The sequence below is a fragment of the Melopsittacus undulatus genome, chromosome 13 (genome assembly GCF_012275295.1).
Source record: "Melopsittacus undulatus isolate bMelUnd1 chromosome 13, bMelUnd1.mat.Z, whole genome shotgun sequence".
Taxonomy (NCBI): Eukaryota; Metazoa; Chordata; class Aves; order Psittaciformes; family Psittaculidae; genus Melopsittacus; species Melopsittacus undulatus.
In genome coordinates, this window is record NC_047539.1 from 385,592 (window position 1) to 405,060 (window position 19,469).

Below are 19,469 nucleotides of genomic sequence, written 5' to 3' on the forward strand. Positions count from 1 at the left end.
CACAGCCATAAAACATAGCCTCTCCTGGCTGGCACAGCCTCCAGACTTGGATACACAACAGAGTGGGAGTGTTTGAGGAGGTTTGGTCCACAATGAGTCAAGGAGGGAGAGGATAGGATGTTATGTCCATTCACAAGCCTTTTCTGCTTGTAACCCATGAGACAAATCACAGGGTATTATTTACTCCCAGTGTTTCTCTGTACCTCTACCTGGCTACTGCCTGTCCAGCAGAACAGGTTGGGATTGCTTTCTTGGAAAGAGCTGAGAGATGCATGTCCTCTTTCTGCATACTGCAGCAACCACCTTGGAAAGAAAACAAGCCCCGTTTCTGAAACACTGAATACAGACACATGTAAAGATGTTCAGAACCACGTGAGTGGTTTCTTTAAGGTATGTGAGGGAGTACTCCCCCAAACCAGACACTACAACACAGATTTTGCAGCAGGGCAGATGTGATCAGACCAGTTATGGTATAATCGCCCTGGCAGAAGCATAAGAGAGCAATGCTTGCATGTCCAATACCATTCGGGACAAGACAACATGCAAATCTCATCTACTCAAGAAAGTCTCTTCAGCAGGGATCAAAAACGAGACAGAGAAATTCTTACATGAGAAATATCTCTGGGGCTCATTCTTACCACTTCCTCTTGCCCCCCTTATATCCAACCCATTACCTTGCAGCCACTGCTGTCGCTCAAAGCTGTGCTACGCCCTAGCTTGTAGGATTACAATAGACCACGTGCAAACATGAGTAAAAACACCTCCCGATTATAATAAGCACCTCACCCTCTCACCAAGACATGGTTTGGACTGGCAAATTCTGTCCTGTTAAACTGAGCAACATAACAAATTACAGTGTGCAAACATTAATTGAGAACACACCCTGGAAGAGTGAAGGAAATCAGCGTGCAGCAGCGTGACAGAGATGGACAGTGGCAACAAGACAACAATTTCCACCACACGAAAGCTGCAACTCACAGTTTAACTTCTCTAACCAGCACCTCTGCATCACATCAAGGAAAAACCTACTGCCACCCTGGGATTTGCACTCTCAGGTTGCCAGCACTGAATGTGTGTCTCAGGTGGAGTCAGAAAAAGGCTTGTAAAATTGAACCTGATTTGCATGCAGAACCTAAGGTGGTAATTCACCTGGAGATTTGGAAATGGGAGGTTTCAGGACTGGTGTGGTGGAATGAGGTTTGCTTCATCAGAACCCCCAGTTGATCAAATTCGGATCCCTCTGCATAGTCTGCATGGGCCCAAGGAAGTAACACAGCGATTCCACTGTCTGGGACAGAATTTAGAAACATAAAACTGTTTGGGTTGGAAAGGACCTCAAGATCATCCAGTTCCAACTCCCTGCCATGGGCTGGGACATCTCCCACTAGATCATGACACCTAAAGCTCTGTCCAACCTGACCCTGAAATTTGACTGAGGATGACAATTATCATTCCTAGAAGCAGCCTATCTTCCTGGAAAGGATACAAAGTCTAACTTTGCGAACAGGTAAGTTGGGATACAGAAGGCACAGGAAAAGCAGCATGCGAAAACCAGTACATACAGATACAACTCCATACCCAGAAATACACAGGTGAATAATAACCCTGCTAGAGGACAAAAGCTATTCCAGCCACACCTCATCCTCACACTAGAGACCCTCCTTTAGCAAGGGGTTGCTGACTAAACAGTGAAGTTTAAACACCAGCCAGAGAGAGGCCTGGTCTGGCTCAATGGCTCCTGAGGTACTGTTGACCCAGAGCTAAACCAATTAGCCCGTTTCCTTTTCAAGTGTTCTCAAATGCCACTTGGCTGTGTCACTCCACACCAGCCCAGAGCTCTGGAGCAGACTAATTACACTGCCAAATGTTTGATTGAAAATTACACTCCAACAATGTAGGCTGCAAGAGATTACCTCCTTCCCAATACAAAAGGCCTGATTCAGGTCTCCGAGGCAGCTCCCCCTTTAAAGTCACTATAACTCTGCAAGTCCAGGAAGCATGGTAATAGAGAAAAAATAAACTGATGTTTGGCACACAGGCCACATTAACTTTGCTAGCAGCCCCCCTCTGATGTTAATGCAGGCCAAACATGGATGGTAAGCCTGTGACAACCTTGAGTAGCTCAGATGTGGGCAGGAAGAGGGAACCACCAGCATTTGTTCTCCATTGGCAACAACAGCCCAGAGGCACAGCTTGGCAAGATTTATGCGTATCTAAAATGCTACGCACTGAAGTGAGATTCTGTCCCCAGACCTTCCTGTGGGTTACATTTGCACCTCAGTTTCTCTACCTGTAAAATAATAATTACCCAACACACCAGTTCTTGTAGACTTAATTAGCACTTGTCAACCTCTTGGAGCTCCTCAAGGGAAGAGGAGCTATGCACCACAAAGTACTCATTAATAGACGAATCCTTTGGAACAAAGTGTGTGATTCTGTTGTTGTCAGATCTAATAGAGTCATAAAAAACCAGGGCTGGAAGGGATATCAAGAAGTAACCTAGGCTGTTCCCCTGCCCTGAGGCACGATCAAGTATATCTAAATCACTCCTGATAGGTGAATACCCTTAAATCTTGGGATGCTCAGGCTGTAGATTGAAATAGATAAAGATGGACTCATATTACATGTGCATTGCACTCTGGCTCTGCTGAATTCAGATAAACACTCCCTCATGTGTGGCACATGGGGCCTCTCTAAGGTGCTGCCTGCACTGGCCTGAAAGAGGATTTACTGCATCCATACTGTGATCCACCCATCTTTCCAACTCTTTATATTATTACAGCTCATGCATTAAAAAAGCCCCATTGTGGCACACACTCCCCAAATCTCAAAATCAGAATTAATGAAACACATAACATGTGAAAAAGATCTTCAAACGGGGAATGGAGCAGAGAGCTGTTAAAGGATATGCTCATGGTTATGTGGGGCTTGACCAAGACCCAGAGTTCCAGTGCAAATCACTCAAGTGTCACACATGGCTGAATTGCAAGACTTCCCTAATACCTTCAAATCATTTTTGTTATGTTTTCCCCACTTTTCTCCCCCCTTTCCAACCCCAAGAGTCCATCTAAAGTACAGTTTAACCTAACATATAATTCAGATGTGGCTACTGAAGCATTGCACAGCCTTAAGTTTAAGATTTCCTCTCTTTTCTGTTGTTTCTGAAGTTGCAGTTATGCGGGTCAGGTCTGGAACGTTAGCTGCATAAAGATTTGGGGGGGGTGGGTGGCTAAATGCTTTAATTGTAAAAATGTGTCAGTTCAAGCAGTCTTTCCAAGACATACATGCAGAGTACAGTAGAAGATACCTTTTATTTGATTAACCTCATACACGAAAGCTTTTGAAACTTATACTTTCTTCATCAGGCTGGTGGATAAAAGCTAAGCAACTGATACAGCACTTCAGAAGTTTATTAAATTAACCAATTAAAGGGAAGCAGTACACAACACACAGAGGCCAAGGCAAACAATGGAAGGTGGAACACACTCCCAGGGCTGAGCTGATAGTGTCATGTCAGCATTTCCATTATGAAGCTACTGCAATTATTGTGGGAGGCATGCAATAAGAAAAAAGAAAAAAAAGCTTAAAGCACTGAATTCAATCATTCTGAGAGATTCCCAAACATGCCCAGGCGGATGGAAGAGCAAGATGCAAACCAGTTCTTCACTAGTTTTGTCACCTGAATTAGAAAGCAGGTGTGGCCTGGAGAAAGAGGTTGGCACGTTGCACAGGAAACAAAGGCTGGTTCTCTGGAGCTGCACAGTGCCCAGCATGAGGCAGCCCTGTTCCTGGTTGCTTGAAGATATAACCCTAATGAACATGATTACTCAAGTACAGCACGTTTGTGTGGGCTGAGACACAGAGCTTACTCAGTAACAGAAGGTCTTTGTGGTAAGGCTGGCATCTTGCATAGCATCATACCCTCAATCACAGTGTCCCTACACAGCATTGTAGCTCAAATTGTAAACTAAAGCAAATCACAAATATAGCAAAGTTTTTTGTATTAGCAGAGTTAAACACAGAAATGTACCTGACCTGAGGATTTCTCATCTCTTCAGTGATAAACAAGGATCAAAGTGAATACTTTTAACAATAGGAAGAATTGAGTGTGAGCTGAACTCCTCCCAAATTCTGGGTGCTCAGCATCAGGTTCACATCCCAGTTCTGAAGGTTGCTCCTTCCCTATACAATCAGGGCAGATCTTTTGGGTAACAGAGATCCAGTGATTTCACATTACATTTTGCAACACATGAAAACCTTTTCACGAGGTCCAAACCTTTTCACACAGCCCCAGAACAACTCATTGATGGGGGAAAAAGAAAGAGGCTCATAATAGGAACACTGACACAACATTGACTGTAACAGCATAATCAGCAGCAACTATAATTCTCCTTCAGAAAGCTACACCCACAATGCTTTCTTTGGCCTGTATACTTTGTATATTGCCTTGGTCTAACTGGTTAATTTAATAAGCTTCAGAAATATTTAGATGCTTGGCTTTAAAAGTTGGACACCATTTAAAACCAGGTAGCCTGGTTTGTGACCACAAGTTGTTCTTGGGAGGGCATATCCACAGTTTACGGCATCCTGGCTCAGCTCAAAGGGCAGTTCTCCTGTGCTCCATTTCCTCTCTGGAAATCTAACAAATCCAGCTCAGTTCCCAGCAACACAGAACAGCCACAAGGCTCTGGATATGAAAGCATCTTGACAAACTGAGGTTAAATTGAATTAGCTGAACCCACTTAGTGTTCCAGCCCTGCAACAGAGCTTAAGAGAGGCTAGGGAGCACTGGGAAAGAACATGGGTGTTTTAGAAGGGACAGGGCGGTATCATGGCAGGTAAAGGACCAGCCTTGCCACCCAGGAGACCCACTGCTATTCCTGCCTCTGCCAGTGACTTACCACATGGCCCTGAAGAAGCCACTCTAAGTGTTCTTTCCCCTCCCTTCCCCTTTTTCTGCTTTGATTGCAAAGTTCCCCAAGTGATGGCATCTTTCTGTGTGTACAAGATACACATTTGTATAACATCTCACACAAGGCCCTGATCACAACTGGGCCTTCCAGACAGGAATTATAATGAAAAGTATTAGCAAATCCAGTGTGTTTAAATGCCCATTATAGGTATTTCGTAACCAACATTTCTTCATTAAAGATTCTACTGTGGTGTTTTGCCAAATGACACAGAACAGAGGAAAGTCCTGTGTGGAAGATGTTGGCTGATGCTGTTCCTTGCAGGCAGAACCTGAGGGGCATCTAGGAGATGGAAAAAGGATGGACTACTTTGTAGGCTAAGAGCAAAAATCTAGAACAGCTCCATAGCTCTGACAACCTGACACAGACATTCTTCTATACTGAGCTCCAGTTCCACTGGCTCTCTCCACAGGATTTGGTGCCTTCAAACTCAAATTCATTGGTTTGACCTCATATGGAAGCACAGCTTGGTCCCAATCTAATCAAGGACTGTGATCAAAAAAATGCCTTTTTAATCATTCCCAGAGTTAACATTATTTCTACCCAGCATATCTCCCTTTATTCTCATCTCCAAAATGGAGAATAACCATAGTAGAGAAAGGAAATTAAGACAAGTAGTGATCAATCTTGCACATCCCAGGTTTGCAGCTAACAACTGTCTAACTAGAAAGCTGAAAAAAAGGCATTTGAGCCAGCAACAGCATCAGCAGGAGCTGAGCTGGAGCCTCAAGTTCTGGCAGGAGCCATGGCAGCACCCCAAGAACAATACTTAGAAGGAGTAAGGCCAGTGGCAGCAGCCCCTCAGGCTGTCCAACAGCTAGGATCCCCATCTCTCATTGTGGAAAGTGCAAGATTTGTGGGTGCACCCAGAAGTTTGGCCTTACAACCAGGAGGAGTGAGGAAAACCACCCGTAACCTTGATCTCCTTCCAAAGCACCACCAAAGCAGTGGCAAGAGAATGAGACTGGCAGTACATGCTGTTAAACAGCAGGAAAGAAACAGCATCAGCATAGATGCTGCTTTCCTAAACCTGTTCTCAAAGCTTGGATTTTTGACATTTGTCTTGTGAACTAAACATGCAAACTGGGTTTGAATGAGGTGATTCCACATAGCCCAAGAAAATAACAGATATGCAAGTTATCATCATCTACCTTGAAACTCTGGAGGATCTTGAAGACTCCAGCAAAGCACCAACCCATACAATGCCAAGCATCCTAACACAGTACCAGGACTAAGCCAAAGAGAATGAGATGTGCAAGCACAAAGCAACCTGTTGAAGAGTTCATTTAGCCAGTGACAGAATTTGGCTTTCTCAGTCTTCACCTGGTGTTCTCCATCCCCAGCCTCCACTCCTCAGTGTACCCTTGCAGCACTCTGCCAGGCAGCACAACTCAACTGGGAAGGTCAGTGCTGACCGACTCCACAGGGCTCAATGGAAATCCTGCCACAGTTTCAGTGAAACTTGTGATTTAGGTTCTTGCCAGCCAAAGCTGTCACATTTCCCACACGAGTGTCGTAGCACAACTGCTGCATTAATAGCACTCACCGCTCAAGAATCATATTGTAACACATAACGCTGTGTGACACACAGGTACTCCAGCCATCTGGAATAAACCCTTTCACACCGAACATTCCTTCTCCACATGTTAGCTGAAGTTGGATGTTCTCTTCTCGATCTTAGTGCCTGGTTTGTTTTCTTGTTTTAAAAAACTAGTTTGAAATTCTTAAAATTGAAAGGTGTTTGCCCTTTTAAAGGGGAACACAGGCTGGAATGAATAAAATAGCCTTTCCCTTTAATGATCTGCTGCACAGGCAGCTGGGACAAAGTTGGCTGTGATGTCAGATTCCTGGTGCTTTAACACACAGGGCTGTTTCCCCTAAGTATTTCTCTAACGAAGCAGAACTCAAAGATTTCCTTCTCCAGCAAACACCTGAGCAGAAATGACTCACCCACAGTGTTGTTGGCAACTGGCACAGACCTCTCAGCCATACTGCCAAGCCTATTTATATTGTTGAAATACTGAGAGGCAATTTTCCTTCTGCAACTCCCAAAACGGTTTGTCCTTTTATATTTTGCATAAATCGTAGCCTTATGCCTGTTTCTGTCAAGGGGAAGGAGGCAGAAGATAAGTTGGGGTAAAACACGTTTGTAAGACCAGGCATACAGCAAAGTAATTTTTTCAAGATCATGAAACATTATAATGCATCTATCTCTAATCAAATCACTTTTGAGTTTTTCTGCCTGATTTCCTTCAAAAATAATGCATCTATGATCATGGTGTGCATGAGCATGCATCTCTAATAACTCTTGAATGAGTTGGTTGCTTTCAGCTCAATTTGATAGAACCAGGAGTTCCAGAGCTGTCACATTGCTATGAGTTTCATAGAAATAGGCAACTGGATAAAAAAGAAGATCTGGAGGCTGGAAAGCTGCAGCATGAGTTCACAGAGCACTGGGCAACAGAAAATGACATTATAAAGGCACTGACATGTGGAATAGCCTCACTGGAAGGTTATAACTGGCCAAGAGATAGAAAGCTGCAGTACACCAACTACTACCTGAATATTCATTTTGCAGGATATTCTAACAAAAGCCACCAGTCAAAAAATGAAAGGCCTTCAAGGTACAGCACTGGAAAGAACAGGCAAGACAGCCAAATACTTCAAAGGAAGCCTAGAAGCAAAAGTACTATTAATTTTAACTAAATCCTTGGCTGGACACTCATCTTACACCCATGCAATCATTAATTTCAGAAGAGTGACTTCTGATATACCCCCCAGTAAGCCCTAGATCATAACAAATCCACTCTTTATTGCCCAAGTAGTGCCGTTGAAAATCAATAGGATTACTCATAGTGGTGAAGTTAAGCACCTGTGAAAGTGTTTGGAAGATTGAGGCCTAAGGCCTGGTCTAGGCACAGCTTTTGTACTTGAAAAACTGGTTCACTTAGAGGTTTGTTTTGTTTTTTGGCTTTATTTTTAAAGAAAGCAACAGAATAATTAAAGCCATGCAACCACTTTAAAATGGACACGTTTTTATTACTATAACGGGAACTTCCAACAGCTCAGCCTTTCCCAGATCAGTTACACTGCTCCAGCCATGCTCACCCTGTAGGGATTTGCATCAATGTCATTAAGAGCAGCCCCAGCTTCTCACCTTGATCAGTTCAACAAGGAGATGTCAGCCTACCACATCTACTGAAAGTACTCCAGTTACTTCATCCATGGAAAACACCTGATGGAACATGGGCAAACACATGTTTGAAGAACATTTTGTCTGGAGTGCGTAAAAAAGTACAATTTTTCCTTTTCCTCCATATTTTTTCCCTATCCTATGCATGTGCACCTGTAAGAAAAAACCCAACAAACCCCCCAAACAACATAAAAATAAACACACACCTAAAAGACTCCAGAGGTTAGAATTTCATGTGTGGAGAATTACAAAGATGGAAGAAATCAAGATCACCTCACAAGAAGACAGCACAAAAGAACATCCAAAGAAAACACCCCAAACTTTAGAAGATGCTGGGAGTGAACTAACATGTTTGGATTGCTAAGAGGTTAAAAAAATTGTCACACTTTCAAAGAAGAAGAAAAAGACAAAAGACATTAAGAACAAACAGGATATTTGGGAAATCTATTTCACTCAAAGTAGCAAACATCTGGAATAAATTGTCAAGAACTTAAGAGCATCAAAGCAAAGTATTAACGAGGTTAAGAGGCAGCTAGACTGGAGGAGGAGACTGAAGAGTATAGTGACAAAAGAGAGAGGTGGGGCAGAGATAAACCTGGAGGCAACAGGCTCATTAGCCTAGAGAGCTTTCCTTCTCTCTCTGTCCAATACTTCCTTATCTTCTTATTGCTCCAGGGATAAAAAGCTGTTTGTTTTTTTTTCCTGCTGCTTTTGGGTTTATGTAAAGGAACAATTCCCCCCCCTCCCCTTAGGAATTCCATATTGGGATCTGTGACAATGTGTTTCATTGCTGAACCTCAAAATTTCTAAGTTTAACTCAGAAAAGTACAAGAAAACCGAATACATGCAACTCCTTCCACTAAGTAGAGCTTTCTGATGTCTGGAGACCTCATTTCTCCCTTTCACACTTCAAATTAAGAATAATTCTTATTTTTGTTAACAAATGTTTCTTCAAGAAGAAAAACCTCATCCCTTTAATCAAAAGGATTTAGTAAACATCTCAATGGATTCAAGAGCTGGATTTTAAAGGACTCATTTGTTTTAAAGTAATTCAAACCAGGCTAAACAACACCTTTAAAGATGACAAAAAACAGTAGGGATAAATGAATAAGGAGTCCAAGAAGGAAATACTTAGCATGACTTATCCCTTAATATCCAGATCCCTCTCTAGAAGGGATAATCAGAAAGCTATGTTGGCACTTATTCAAAAGAAGAGAATGGTCTTCCATCTCTGCCTGGACTGCTATTCGCTATATTGGTTACATTCACAGTCATTAACATCCTTTAAAAGACGATCTTGGGATTTTATTTTCCACCTCCCATTATTGAGCAATGGAATATTCATAAAACAGTAGACAGAAACAAATCTGGAGAAAAATGAAAGCCTCAAGTTCCCATCTCTGCCAGTTAAATTAAACTAGACTGGGGATTCAACATGAAATTGATTCAGGAGCAGCAGCATATATGCACAAACATTAAAAAGCACACTGGGGGGGATATAGAATAATAAAACATGCGCTTGCCTGTCCTCTGCTCTAATAACCACATGCAAACTTCAACCAAGCCTGAAAGAGTGGGAGAGGTTTCAAAGATATGAAGTTCCTGTGGGTTTCACGGTATAGGCAGCTGGTGAAAGGATGAAGATATACTTCAGAGCCCCAGTGAAGTGCTTATTAGACATAAGAGAATCCACACCAGCCCTCATTACTTGTCTAATAGCACAGGGCCCGCTCATACTGTTTGTTATCAGCCAAGCACCCACATCTAAAGAGTCGATGTTTTATTTGGAACATCTGCTCCCGTCTTCACAAAAGGCAGCTGAAGTTCTGCTTCAGCCTCAACTGCTTCTCCATTAGCTGTTCCCTTACCCCTCCATGCACCTTTCCAGCCTAAGAGGAGGCAATGGGGCTGTGGTGGGGCACAAGGAGGCTAACTGGCACTTGCTCATAAATAGTCCCACATTACAGGGGGGTTATTCTTAACCCAAAGTAAAAGAAATATACCTTGGTACCTGCAAGGAGCAAGGATTCTAAAGAGTTCTGTATAATTGGATGCATTCAGGTTACCCAAATCCATTGGGGAATTTAGCCACCAGTTAACCCAACATAGTGTCATGAGCATGGGGGGTGCCTTGTTAGAAGCTAGCTCAGACCTGGCTCCTCACTTAAGAGATCTGAAGCATCCTCTGGGCCATCCCTCACTACATTGACCACAAAGAAAGCACAAAACCCTCTATTCCTCACTTTGCTTCACCCAAGACACCAGAAGCACCCACAGAAGTTAAACTGGAGAAGGTCTCTTATTTTTCCTCTCAGTTCTAACATGGAGACTCAATGACTGACAGGCTTTGAGGCACCCACTCCATTTTTCTCTGCTGTTTTTACCTTGCCATTAAAACATAACTAGAGGGAACCATCTGGAAAACCAAAGTAAAGGCTTTTGTTTGCTCCTTCAGCCAGGTATGTGGGCAGAGAACACAGCCAGAGCCCATCAGAGGGGGCACACAGTGCCCTGCACCTCAGTCCCTGGGGCTTAACCGATCCTGACCCCACACGTGCGCACCTCAAATGCAAGAGATCTTTAATACTAAAAGCAGGTTGTTGTTTCAGTGACTGAGAGGTGCTTTAATGAGCACACTGTGTTGCAGTGGCTGGAAAAAGGCGATAAGCTTTCTGGGTTATATGAAAAGGCAGGGGGTTACTGTACGTAATCAGACACAGCTGACTAAACAGGGCACTGAAAGTCACTCACTTCTAAGGTAAGACAAAACAACCAAACCCCCAGGACCTCCCAGCCCTGCCTCCCCCAAAGGACTAGGTCCCCAGGCACACCAAGGGCTGATCTGAGCCCTCAGACACCCTAATTAATAGGCTGCTTGGAAAAGAAACACTGGCTCACCTTGGCATGGCAACGCCTTGCCTCCATGTTGGGCGCACAAGGACAAGAGAACCAGCACTGCACACAGCTGCGAAGCAGCTACTGTGATGGAGCCCAGTGCCCTTCCTCTGGCAGCGGTTCCTAAGGAGCAGAGCAGCCCCACTAGCACTAATACCGCACAGCTGTGGGGTTGGCGGGGCACTGGAGCTGCCCTCCCAGCCCCACACAGGTGTGGAAGGTTCCAGGTGGTGGCCATGATCAGGGAAGGGCACTGAGCAGCCATGGTTGAGAGGCACAACGCAACTGGTGTCTACTGCAGCCACTATGGTACCAGAGGGGAAGCCGGGGTCCTGCTGCCCAGCCGGGTTCCATGGGCTTTGGGGTTGCTGTACTGCAGCCAGCACACTGCATGTATGTGTTTAACAGAAGCAAAATAAAACAAGACACTGCCCAGAGGAGCTGTGGCTGCCCCATCCCTGGCAGTGCTCAAGGCCAGGTTGGACAGGGCTTGGAGCATCCTAGACCAGTGGAAGGTGTCCCTGCCCGTGACAGGGGTTGGAGCTGGATGAGCTTTAAGTTCCCTTCAACCCCAGCTATTCTGTGATAAGCTGTTCCATCTTTCCCAGGAAAGCGAAGGCAGCATGCAGCATTTCAGCATTACCTGCATGCTACTGCTTGTACAAACTAAGGTGAACTCTAGTGCCAATTTAAAAAGAAATCACTGATATTTCCTTAAGGCTTTTCACAATTCCAGACAAAATACACGTACTTGTACTGCTTCAGCACTTGAGTCACACCAGTATTGTTTTTCCAAGCATTAAATTCTGTCACAGCCTTTATACTCTCAGCCCAGTTGGGGAGGGCAGAGATCATTGCTGAAACTACCTAATTCCTGTTCCACAAATAACTTTCTGGCTGATACATATATATGTAATACATATTTTACATCTAATAGCTTAAAGACATTAACTTACCAGGCAATTCAGGGAGATTTCTCTCTCCTATTAGAGATAGCTTCCCCCAACTCTGGTAATGATCTTTCTACTCATCACAACTGTGGTGGCACTTGCAGGCTTCCAAAACTTTAAGGGGCAAGGTAGAAGTGAAGTTACCTGCCATCCTCTCCAGTTTTCTGTAAAACAACTTCTTTTTGAGCCATGTGAACCTGTGGCAACACTGGTTTTCAGTACAGTGTGGGTAATTCTAATGCATATATAGAACAGGAATCAAAAGGCTTTCAGTAACACTGTGCAAGTGATGAACCAGCTTCCCTCCTTCCCAATTGCAGAGTGGGATACGGTTTACCTGTGTTGTATAGGTATATAAAACTGCCTGCTGCTTGAGCCTGGTGAGTAGCATTCACAGCTCTCCAAATAACCACATTTCTTCTCCAGAGGTGGCTTTTTTGGATACTCTCTGGTAATACAAAAGAGAAAAGCCGTAACACCTGTAAGAAGCACTGGAAAGCCTATCTAGAGGTTTGTTGGGAGTCAGCGTGCATGCACAGTTTTGCAGGATCAACATCTGGAAAGCAGCATAGCCAAGAGATATTGATCAACAGAAGACATGGTTGATCTTGACTCTCCAGCTACTTACTTATGACCTCAGCCAAAATGGTTCTTACATTGCTTTTTTCTGTCAGTCCTGGGGCTGTTTGGGTCTCCCTTCACTTGTGTACAGAAGTTCTCTTACCCCATGAAAGTGCAGGTGCTGCCTTCTAATTGTTATAACAGACAATGCCTGCCTGGCCTAGCATCCTGAGCCTCTGTATTGCTGGTAGGAGGAGCACCTGATGAAATACAGAGCTTGCTGGTGTATTTTTCAAACAAAAGTATGTTTCTGGGGTCAAAAGGCACAGTAAGCCATCATTTAAACTGAAAGGGACAGTAACAAATGGCAACATTTCCCCAGATAAGGACTCAAGGAGGTATTGCCATACTTGACCTTAAATACCTGAGTTAGCATTCCAAGGCCCCTGCTTTATAATCAGCAGAGTCAGACAGATGCTTGGAGGGGCTGAATGAGCGGAGAGATGAACTTAAGTGCCCTGAAATAGTTACTCAAGGACCTCTCTCCTTTCAATCACTGAAGTCCTGCAGAGATAAGCCTTCTTGAATATATAGTAGATTTAAGTGGCTAAAGTTAAGTCAATACACGTGAGAATCCCCCTCATTATATAAATCTAACGAAAATTTCCAGGTTTATTATTGCAGATACTGTGCCCACGTGTGCTTCTCGGATCCGAAGTCTTGGCTCCTTCAGTGTGAAACCCCTCTTCTGCCTTCTGAAGTCTTGAGTTTAGAAAAGACCGTAACAGCATACTGAAAGACAAGGAACCTCAGACTGCATCTACAGAGACAGTTCTGCACAGCATCAACATGCCCAGAAGTGTTCCTTCACAAGTCACGAACCCAATCCATGTAATCAGAGCTGTGGGAGTTGGAGTCTTTTGTGGTGCAAGCCAGAAAATCCAAGCGGAATTGCTCTTACATATTAACCAGCTTTGCTGAAATTTGTTTTCCCCCATTCATAGTGGATATGGAGTAGTATGAATTTGTTGTACTCAGTCCCATCATCCACATCATTAACGAAAACCCTAAAGTGTTGGCATTGTATTTTCACATAGAAAACGCATATTTCAGACAGTCTGCACCTTTTTAACACCTTTCCAAGGTATGTCCTCAGATAACCTATGCTGGCTCATTACCAAGGTAACAGAGGCAGAGGGGAATCAGATCTAAGGAAGTCTCCGGGACAACTAGAACAGGCTACATGGGGATCAGAAGCAAGCCATTACTGAGAAAAAGAGGTCTGGAAACATACCTATCCTTCACTGCTGCTGAACGATGGCAGGGGGATGGTTGGTTTGTGTTTTTTCACAGACAACCAACCCCTGAAATAATTATTCCAGTCTGGCTGGTGCTGGAATTTGATGTCCGAGTTGGCATGCCATGTTTTAAGAGAAAATAGGCACAAATTTAAGGTAATCCTCTAGAGGAAAAGAAGAATTAGAAGTGCAGAATAGATTGCTGAGAGGAAAACTTGGGAAAAGAATGTGGAAAAAAGAAAACTGAACAGTCTTCCAGTGTGCTAATGTTCATTACAAAGAGGATGTAAAGGATGAAATTGGCTTAATTTGCAGACAGAAAGATTTAGGTTAAATAGTAAGGGGGAAAATGCATAAATATAAGGCTAATTTTGGACTTGAGGCTACCTAGAAAGTTCAGACAACGATCCTGCCTCCAAGCAGAACAATAAGCCGGGGGAGGTTCATGAGAACCTTTCTCTGCCTTTTATGACTATATATATCAAAGGCTGCTCTACCCATTCACAGAGTTTCAGAAAGGTTTACAGGATTAAGTGTTTAAGAGTTAATAAAACACATTATCAATTCTACACTGTTTCTTCGGGTTTTCCCCATCCAAATAGTAATTGTATGTGAAAGGGCTGACACTAAAAAGCAACAGACAGGGTTCATGCAAGTTCAGTTCCCATCTGATCATTTTAATGATGTTTGGTGAGAACCTGTTTTTTGTGGAATTAATCTCAGCTCTTTGTACCCTTTAGTTATTTGAATCTGCACCCAAAAACCATAAACACAGCCCTATGTCCCCAAATGGAAATGGAGATTGAAATGAAATTGGAATTGATGCAGGTTTGTTCTAAGAATCCTTAATATTTTCATGTTTATCTGAACATGTGTCCTTCCCCCTCATAGAAAGGGGAGGTTAGAGCTCCAAATTCTCTTGCATGCTAACCCAAGAGCCCAAGGTGCAGAAGTCCAAATGAGCAACAAACTTTGTGGTATAGCCTAACCCAAAGATATCTTCAAGTAGTCTGTAATAGGATATCTGCTGCACAGCCCTTGAAGCACAGTAATCCTGGTGCAAAAGATACGAACAATGAGGGGGAAATGGATTTTAAACAAAGAGAAAAGTGCACCAGTAAGGAAGGAGCACCAGAACTGCAGAAAAACTGAAGGAAAACAGGTAGGGCCAAATGGAATTTGGGCTTTATATTGCACACAAACCACTTCAGTGTCACAAGAGCTCTGAGTAGTTGAGAACACTCTGGTGGTGCCTGAATGTTCGGCATCTACTGGAATACTTCACAGCTTGCACTCTGGTTTGTCCCCACCAGGAACCAGAGGGAATTTGGACTGAATTTCAGGCAAAGCCTGTGGTTTAGCTTCCTCCAAAGAAGCTACTTAGGTTGCTGAAGGTAAGTATGGGCAATCAAATGATTTGCTTTAAGACTGCACTGCTCCAAAGCAAATTGCTCATCTTGAGAAAGTCTAGCGAAGCCAAATCTGCACTAAGGTGGTTCCAATTTTCCCACAGCTCCATGCTTCTTTCTCATCTGCCTCTGTTAGGGAGTACTCACTCCCTAAGGAACCAGGAGCCTGTAGCAGTGCATGGTAACATGGCTAGCAGGAAGGTGGCCTCACCAATATCCATGCAAGGCAAGCCCAAAGATGGGATTCAAATTCCAGAGTCCGGATCACCAGGCAAGTCCATGATGCTGTGGCAGGTTGCAGATCAAGCTGAAAAGTCAAGCTGCAGGTTGGGGCTATCTCCAGTAACTGTTATTAGAGTCATACACAGTTCAGCGATCGCTAGGCAGGCCCACATGATATGGAAGGCCCAAGAAGTAGTGTAGGTCTAAGAGTACAGCTCAAGAAAAGCCTGAGTGCCTTGGGCTAAGCATAAATGGGCTCTTGGGCTCACAGACAGCAGGTTTTGAGGTTCCAGGTGAGCCTTGCCAAGGCCATTAATGCCTGTTAGTGCACTCAGGGCCGTGATAATTGCAGACAGGCAGAAAAGCTTAGGGTGCTGATGTGGTTGAAGAGTGAAGAGGATTCTTCTTGGTCGTATAATGTCTGTGTATAAGCTCTAGTGCTGACCTGAGGGAGGGAGTATAGCCAGGGGAAGGGCAGAATGTGGGACTGCTCAGACTGGACTTCTGTGAGCCTCAGAGCTGTACTTAAAGAAGTCATGTAACTTGGCAGTAACAGATGAAAAAGGACCCATCAAAAAGTGTATGCTTTGATGGAAAAATGTGACCTGATCCATCATGAGATTATCCTCAAAGTTTTTGCCTACCAGCTTGCATGAGGAAAAATTAACTTCTCTAGATTCAAGGCCAAAGGTGAGTTGTATTCCATTTTATCTGGTCTTCAGTCTCATTCTGAAATCTTTAGAGTGTAAAACTGATAAGCACCATCTGACATCTGATGCCTGAGTGACTTCAGTTCATATTAGTGAAACAGTCAGCACTCATTTGGTTGGGTATGTGATTTTGTGGAGCTCAGACAAGGTAGTATTAAACTTCGTATGTGTGTTTGTGCCACACAAAAGCATTTTCCAGACCCACACAAGCAAATTACAAAGGAAGTTTGTAAATGAAACATCCATTCTGCTGCCCTCTTCTTTAAGCAGCTCCTTTCTTTGCTGAGATATTCTGTCACTTGTTTGGGTCTGCATAAAAGCCTAAAGCAGAAGTTCATAAATCAACTTCTCTACTGTGCCACTGAAAATCTTCTGCCTCCATGACATCCCATTGCCTATCTACACCGCAAAGAGTGGTCATATACCTATGAAGAAATACATATTCAGGGGAGAAAAGAGCTATCATGTGAATAAAGGTAAGAACTGTGCTTGCGCAGGAGAGCTTAGCTTCTGGTGAATCGGCCATGAGGTGGACAAAGAGGTCAAATAGGCTCTTGCATTGATCAGATTTACTAGTCCCTACAGCCCACTCAAGCTGCACACCTTGTCGGGAGGGACAGGTCTGGGTGACCATGCAATTATTTCAGATGATACAGGAGCATACAGCAAGAGTGCTAAAGCTCCCTGCACACTTTCAGCAAGATGCGTGGAAGACAGGGATGAATTTTGCTTCTTGCTCTGCTACTAATATATTTTAACAGAGAGAATTACTGGTAGATACGATTGGGAATCGTTACTTATACCAGAAAAACACTGCTGTTACAGGAATATACACAGTGCTTCTGGACATAAGGGCAAGAGATGAGATTTATTATATCAACTTTGTGTCTGCTAAGAGCCTTCTCTTTCCAGTTGCTCTGTATTACTTAAACTGCACTCAGTGCAGGGTTTGCTGGAACAACAAAAAATGCAGATGGGGGTGAATGTCACATTCCAGAGCTTTTTCATGCAATTTCTGCCCCTCCTGATGAGGGCAAATTTGACACTTTGCCTTCCAGTTTTCTTTCTACAAAGACTAAGATGGAAACAGCAAATGAGTGACTTGTTACTTCCTCTCAGTGTCTGTGGGACTGTGGCGCCAGCAACACTGATGCAAAAGGAAACCCTTGCCATTAGTTGCTAAAACAGCAGATGCTTGTTTTCCTTTGGCTGCAACATCCTTCCGACTCCCACACAAGAAGCACTCCTGCAATATTCCACATAGGCAGAATGCACCCAGTTCCTAGAAGTCCAAATACAAGAAACTGTAGCCCATTTTAGAAACCACGCTGATCTTGGATTATGAAAGGGAGAAGTAGTCTGCTTTCATGTGTAACCCTGGGCTCCTGCTCCTGGGTTCTTCTCTTGTCTTTGTCCCTAGACTTTCAATGATCTTTGGCAAAAAATCCTTCTGGTGTGTGCCTCAACTGTAAAATAAGGCTAATACCAGGGAGTGAGAGACCAGAAATTATTGTTATTTTGTAGACAACCTCCTACACATAATAAAGGTAACTCTGAAGGGTGAAATTTGCTATTACTGGTTTCTAAATGCACCTAGGTAAATTATATCATGAGAAAAACAGCCACTCTTCTACTACTGTTTCTGTTCTTTTGCACCAAAGCAAATGAGTCAAGTGGCTTCAGAAACTGGCCACATCACTAAGATAGAGAGGACATGTTGCATATTCATAAGAACTTAAGATTCTTTTATTTACATTTTCATTGCTAGGGGCTGTGAAATGGAACAGAATTCTATTTACTAAATACTATTCCTGGTGCAATAAGTTAAAGGATTTCTCAATTAGTGGAGCTTATGTATAAAAGACAAGAGGTTAAGCAACACTGCAGTGCCCAGTGGACCATCTGGTGAACATTAGGATGTCAATAAATCATAAAAGCACCAGTTCATGAAGAAAATTCCATTTCAAACCACTAACAGGAAAAAAAAAGGCTGGGAAAAAAACTCACAAAATTGGTATTTTCATATTTTATAAAAACAGGAGCATTAAATAACTTTAATCCAATTTCAATTGTTTTATTGGTTCTCTTCTGATGACCACATGGCTTCACATACTGAATGTTTAGCCCTTTGTCTTGCACACAAAAGCATTATGAAATAACTCGGTGCATCATCACAGGAGAAGCTCATCTCTTTCCTCTTAGTCTTTTTCCTCACCATGGGTGATAACATAACACAGGTTCTTATAGTCAAGATTACCAGAGACATCTGGAGGGAAAGCAGCAAACATCTGTTTAATCTGCCAAGCAAACAGGAGGTAAGTGTTACAAACATAGGACTATGGGACAGCAACATGTACTGTTTTTCATTCCCCCCCCCCCCCCCCCCCCCAGTTCAGCTCCCTTCTGCCTTGATCCGTTAACATCAATGGAAAATTATTGCTTAGCTTCAGTAAAATTGAAATAGGAATTAGGACACAACCAATTAATACAGTCCTGCCAGAATCCCAACAAGTACCCTGTCAAAAAGAGCATTCCTGAAATCCAGGTAAGCTCTGGCCAAGTACTGTACTCCAGACTGTTCTTGCCATGAACCAACTCCTCTCAACCTCCTCTTCTGAAAATGAAGTCCCTCTAACCTCTTCCCAGCCAGCAGAATCCATGTTCAGTCTCACACAAACCACAATGTCAGTACCTCATTTCAGAACTCATTTCAGATTTCAAACAAAATAACTCTCACAGAAATGGAAACCAGATCACAGTCCCCACCCAAACCCACTTAAACTCAAGTAAATTCATTGCCCATCTCACCACAGGAAAGAACAGCAAGAGATAGGCCATGCTTACACTTGGATGGAAGTCCAAACAATATGTTTGACTTTGATTTAGCCATGGTGCTATTCAGAGGAGATGCTTTGAATTGTTCCTAATTGCTAGAGCTGGCACCATCCTTTTCTCAGTCTGGATTTCAGCTGAATTCATGCATTTAAAGAGGGGCAAATTCTTAATGCTGTATAAAACAGATTCCTAATTTGAGTAAAGACAGTCCTTACCTCTTCTTGACTGAACCGGTCTGCCTGTGTCATAAGCATTTCTTTGATGCTGTTCAAATAAAACGAAATAACCCGATTAAAGGGTGATAATGGCACATGACAATTCAGATGGCAAGACCCCTCCTGAAGTTGCCTGAAAGAAAATCTGTGTGACCGCATAAATTAGAGTTGTTAATCCTTACATGATATTGTAAAAGATGTTCTGTGGGCA

The 19,469-nt window shown here is 43.2% G+C and overlaps 1 protein-coding gene across 8 annotated transcripts in view; it reads right to left on the minus strand.

The window, feature by feature from the left end:
* Positions 1-17,982: 17,982 nt before the first annotated feature.
* The window catches only part of MYL10 (myosin light chain 10), a 63,912-nt gene continuing 62,425 nt past the window's right edge, over positions 17,983-19,469 (minus strand). For all 8 annotated transcript variants that reach the window (XM_031055089.2, XM_031055090.1, XM_031055088.1 and 5 more), the window contains 2 exons: positions 19,259-19,307; positions 17,983-18,505 (listed from right to left, as the gene is read on the minus strand). In XM_031055089.2, the coding sequence (XP_030910949.1) occupies positions 18,407-18,505; positions 19,259-19,307 (148 nt within the window). In that variant the 3' untranslated portion in view covers positions 17,983-18,406. The remainder of the gene's footprint in view (positions 18,506-19,258; positions 19,308-19,469) is intronic.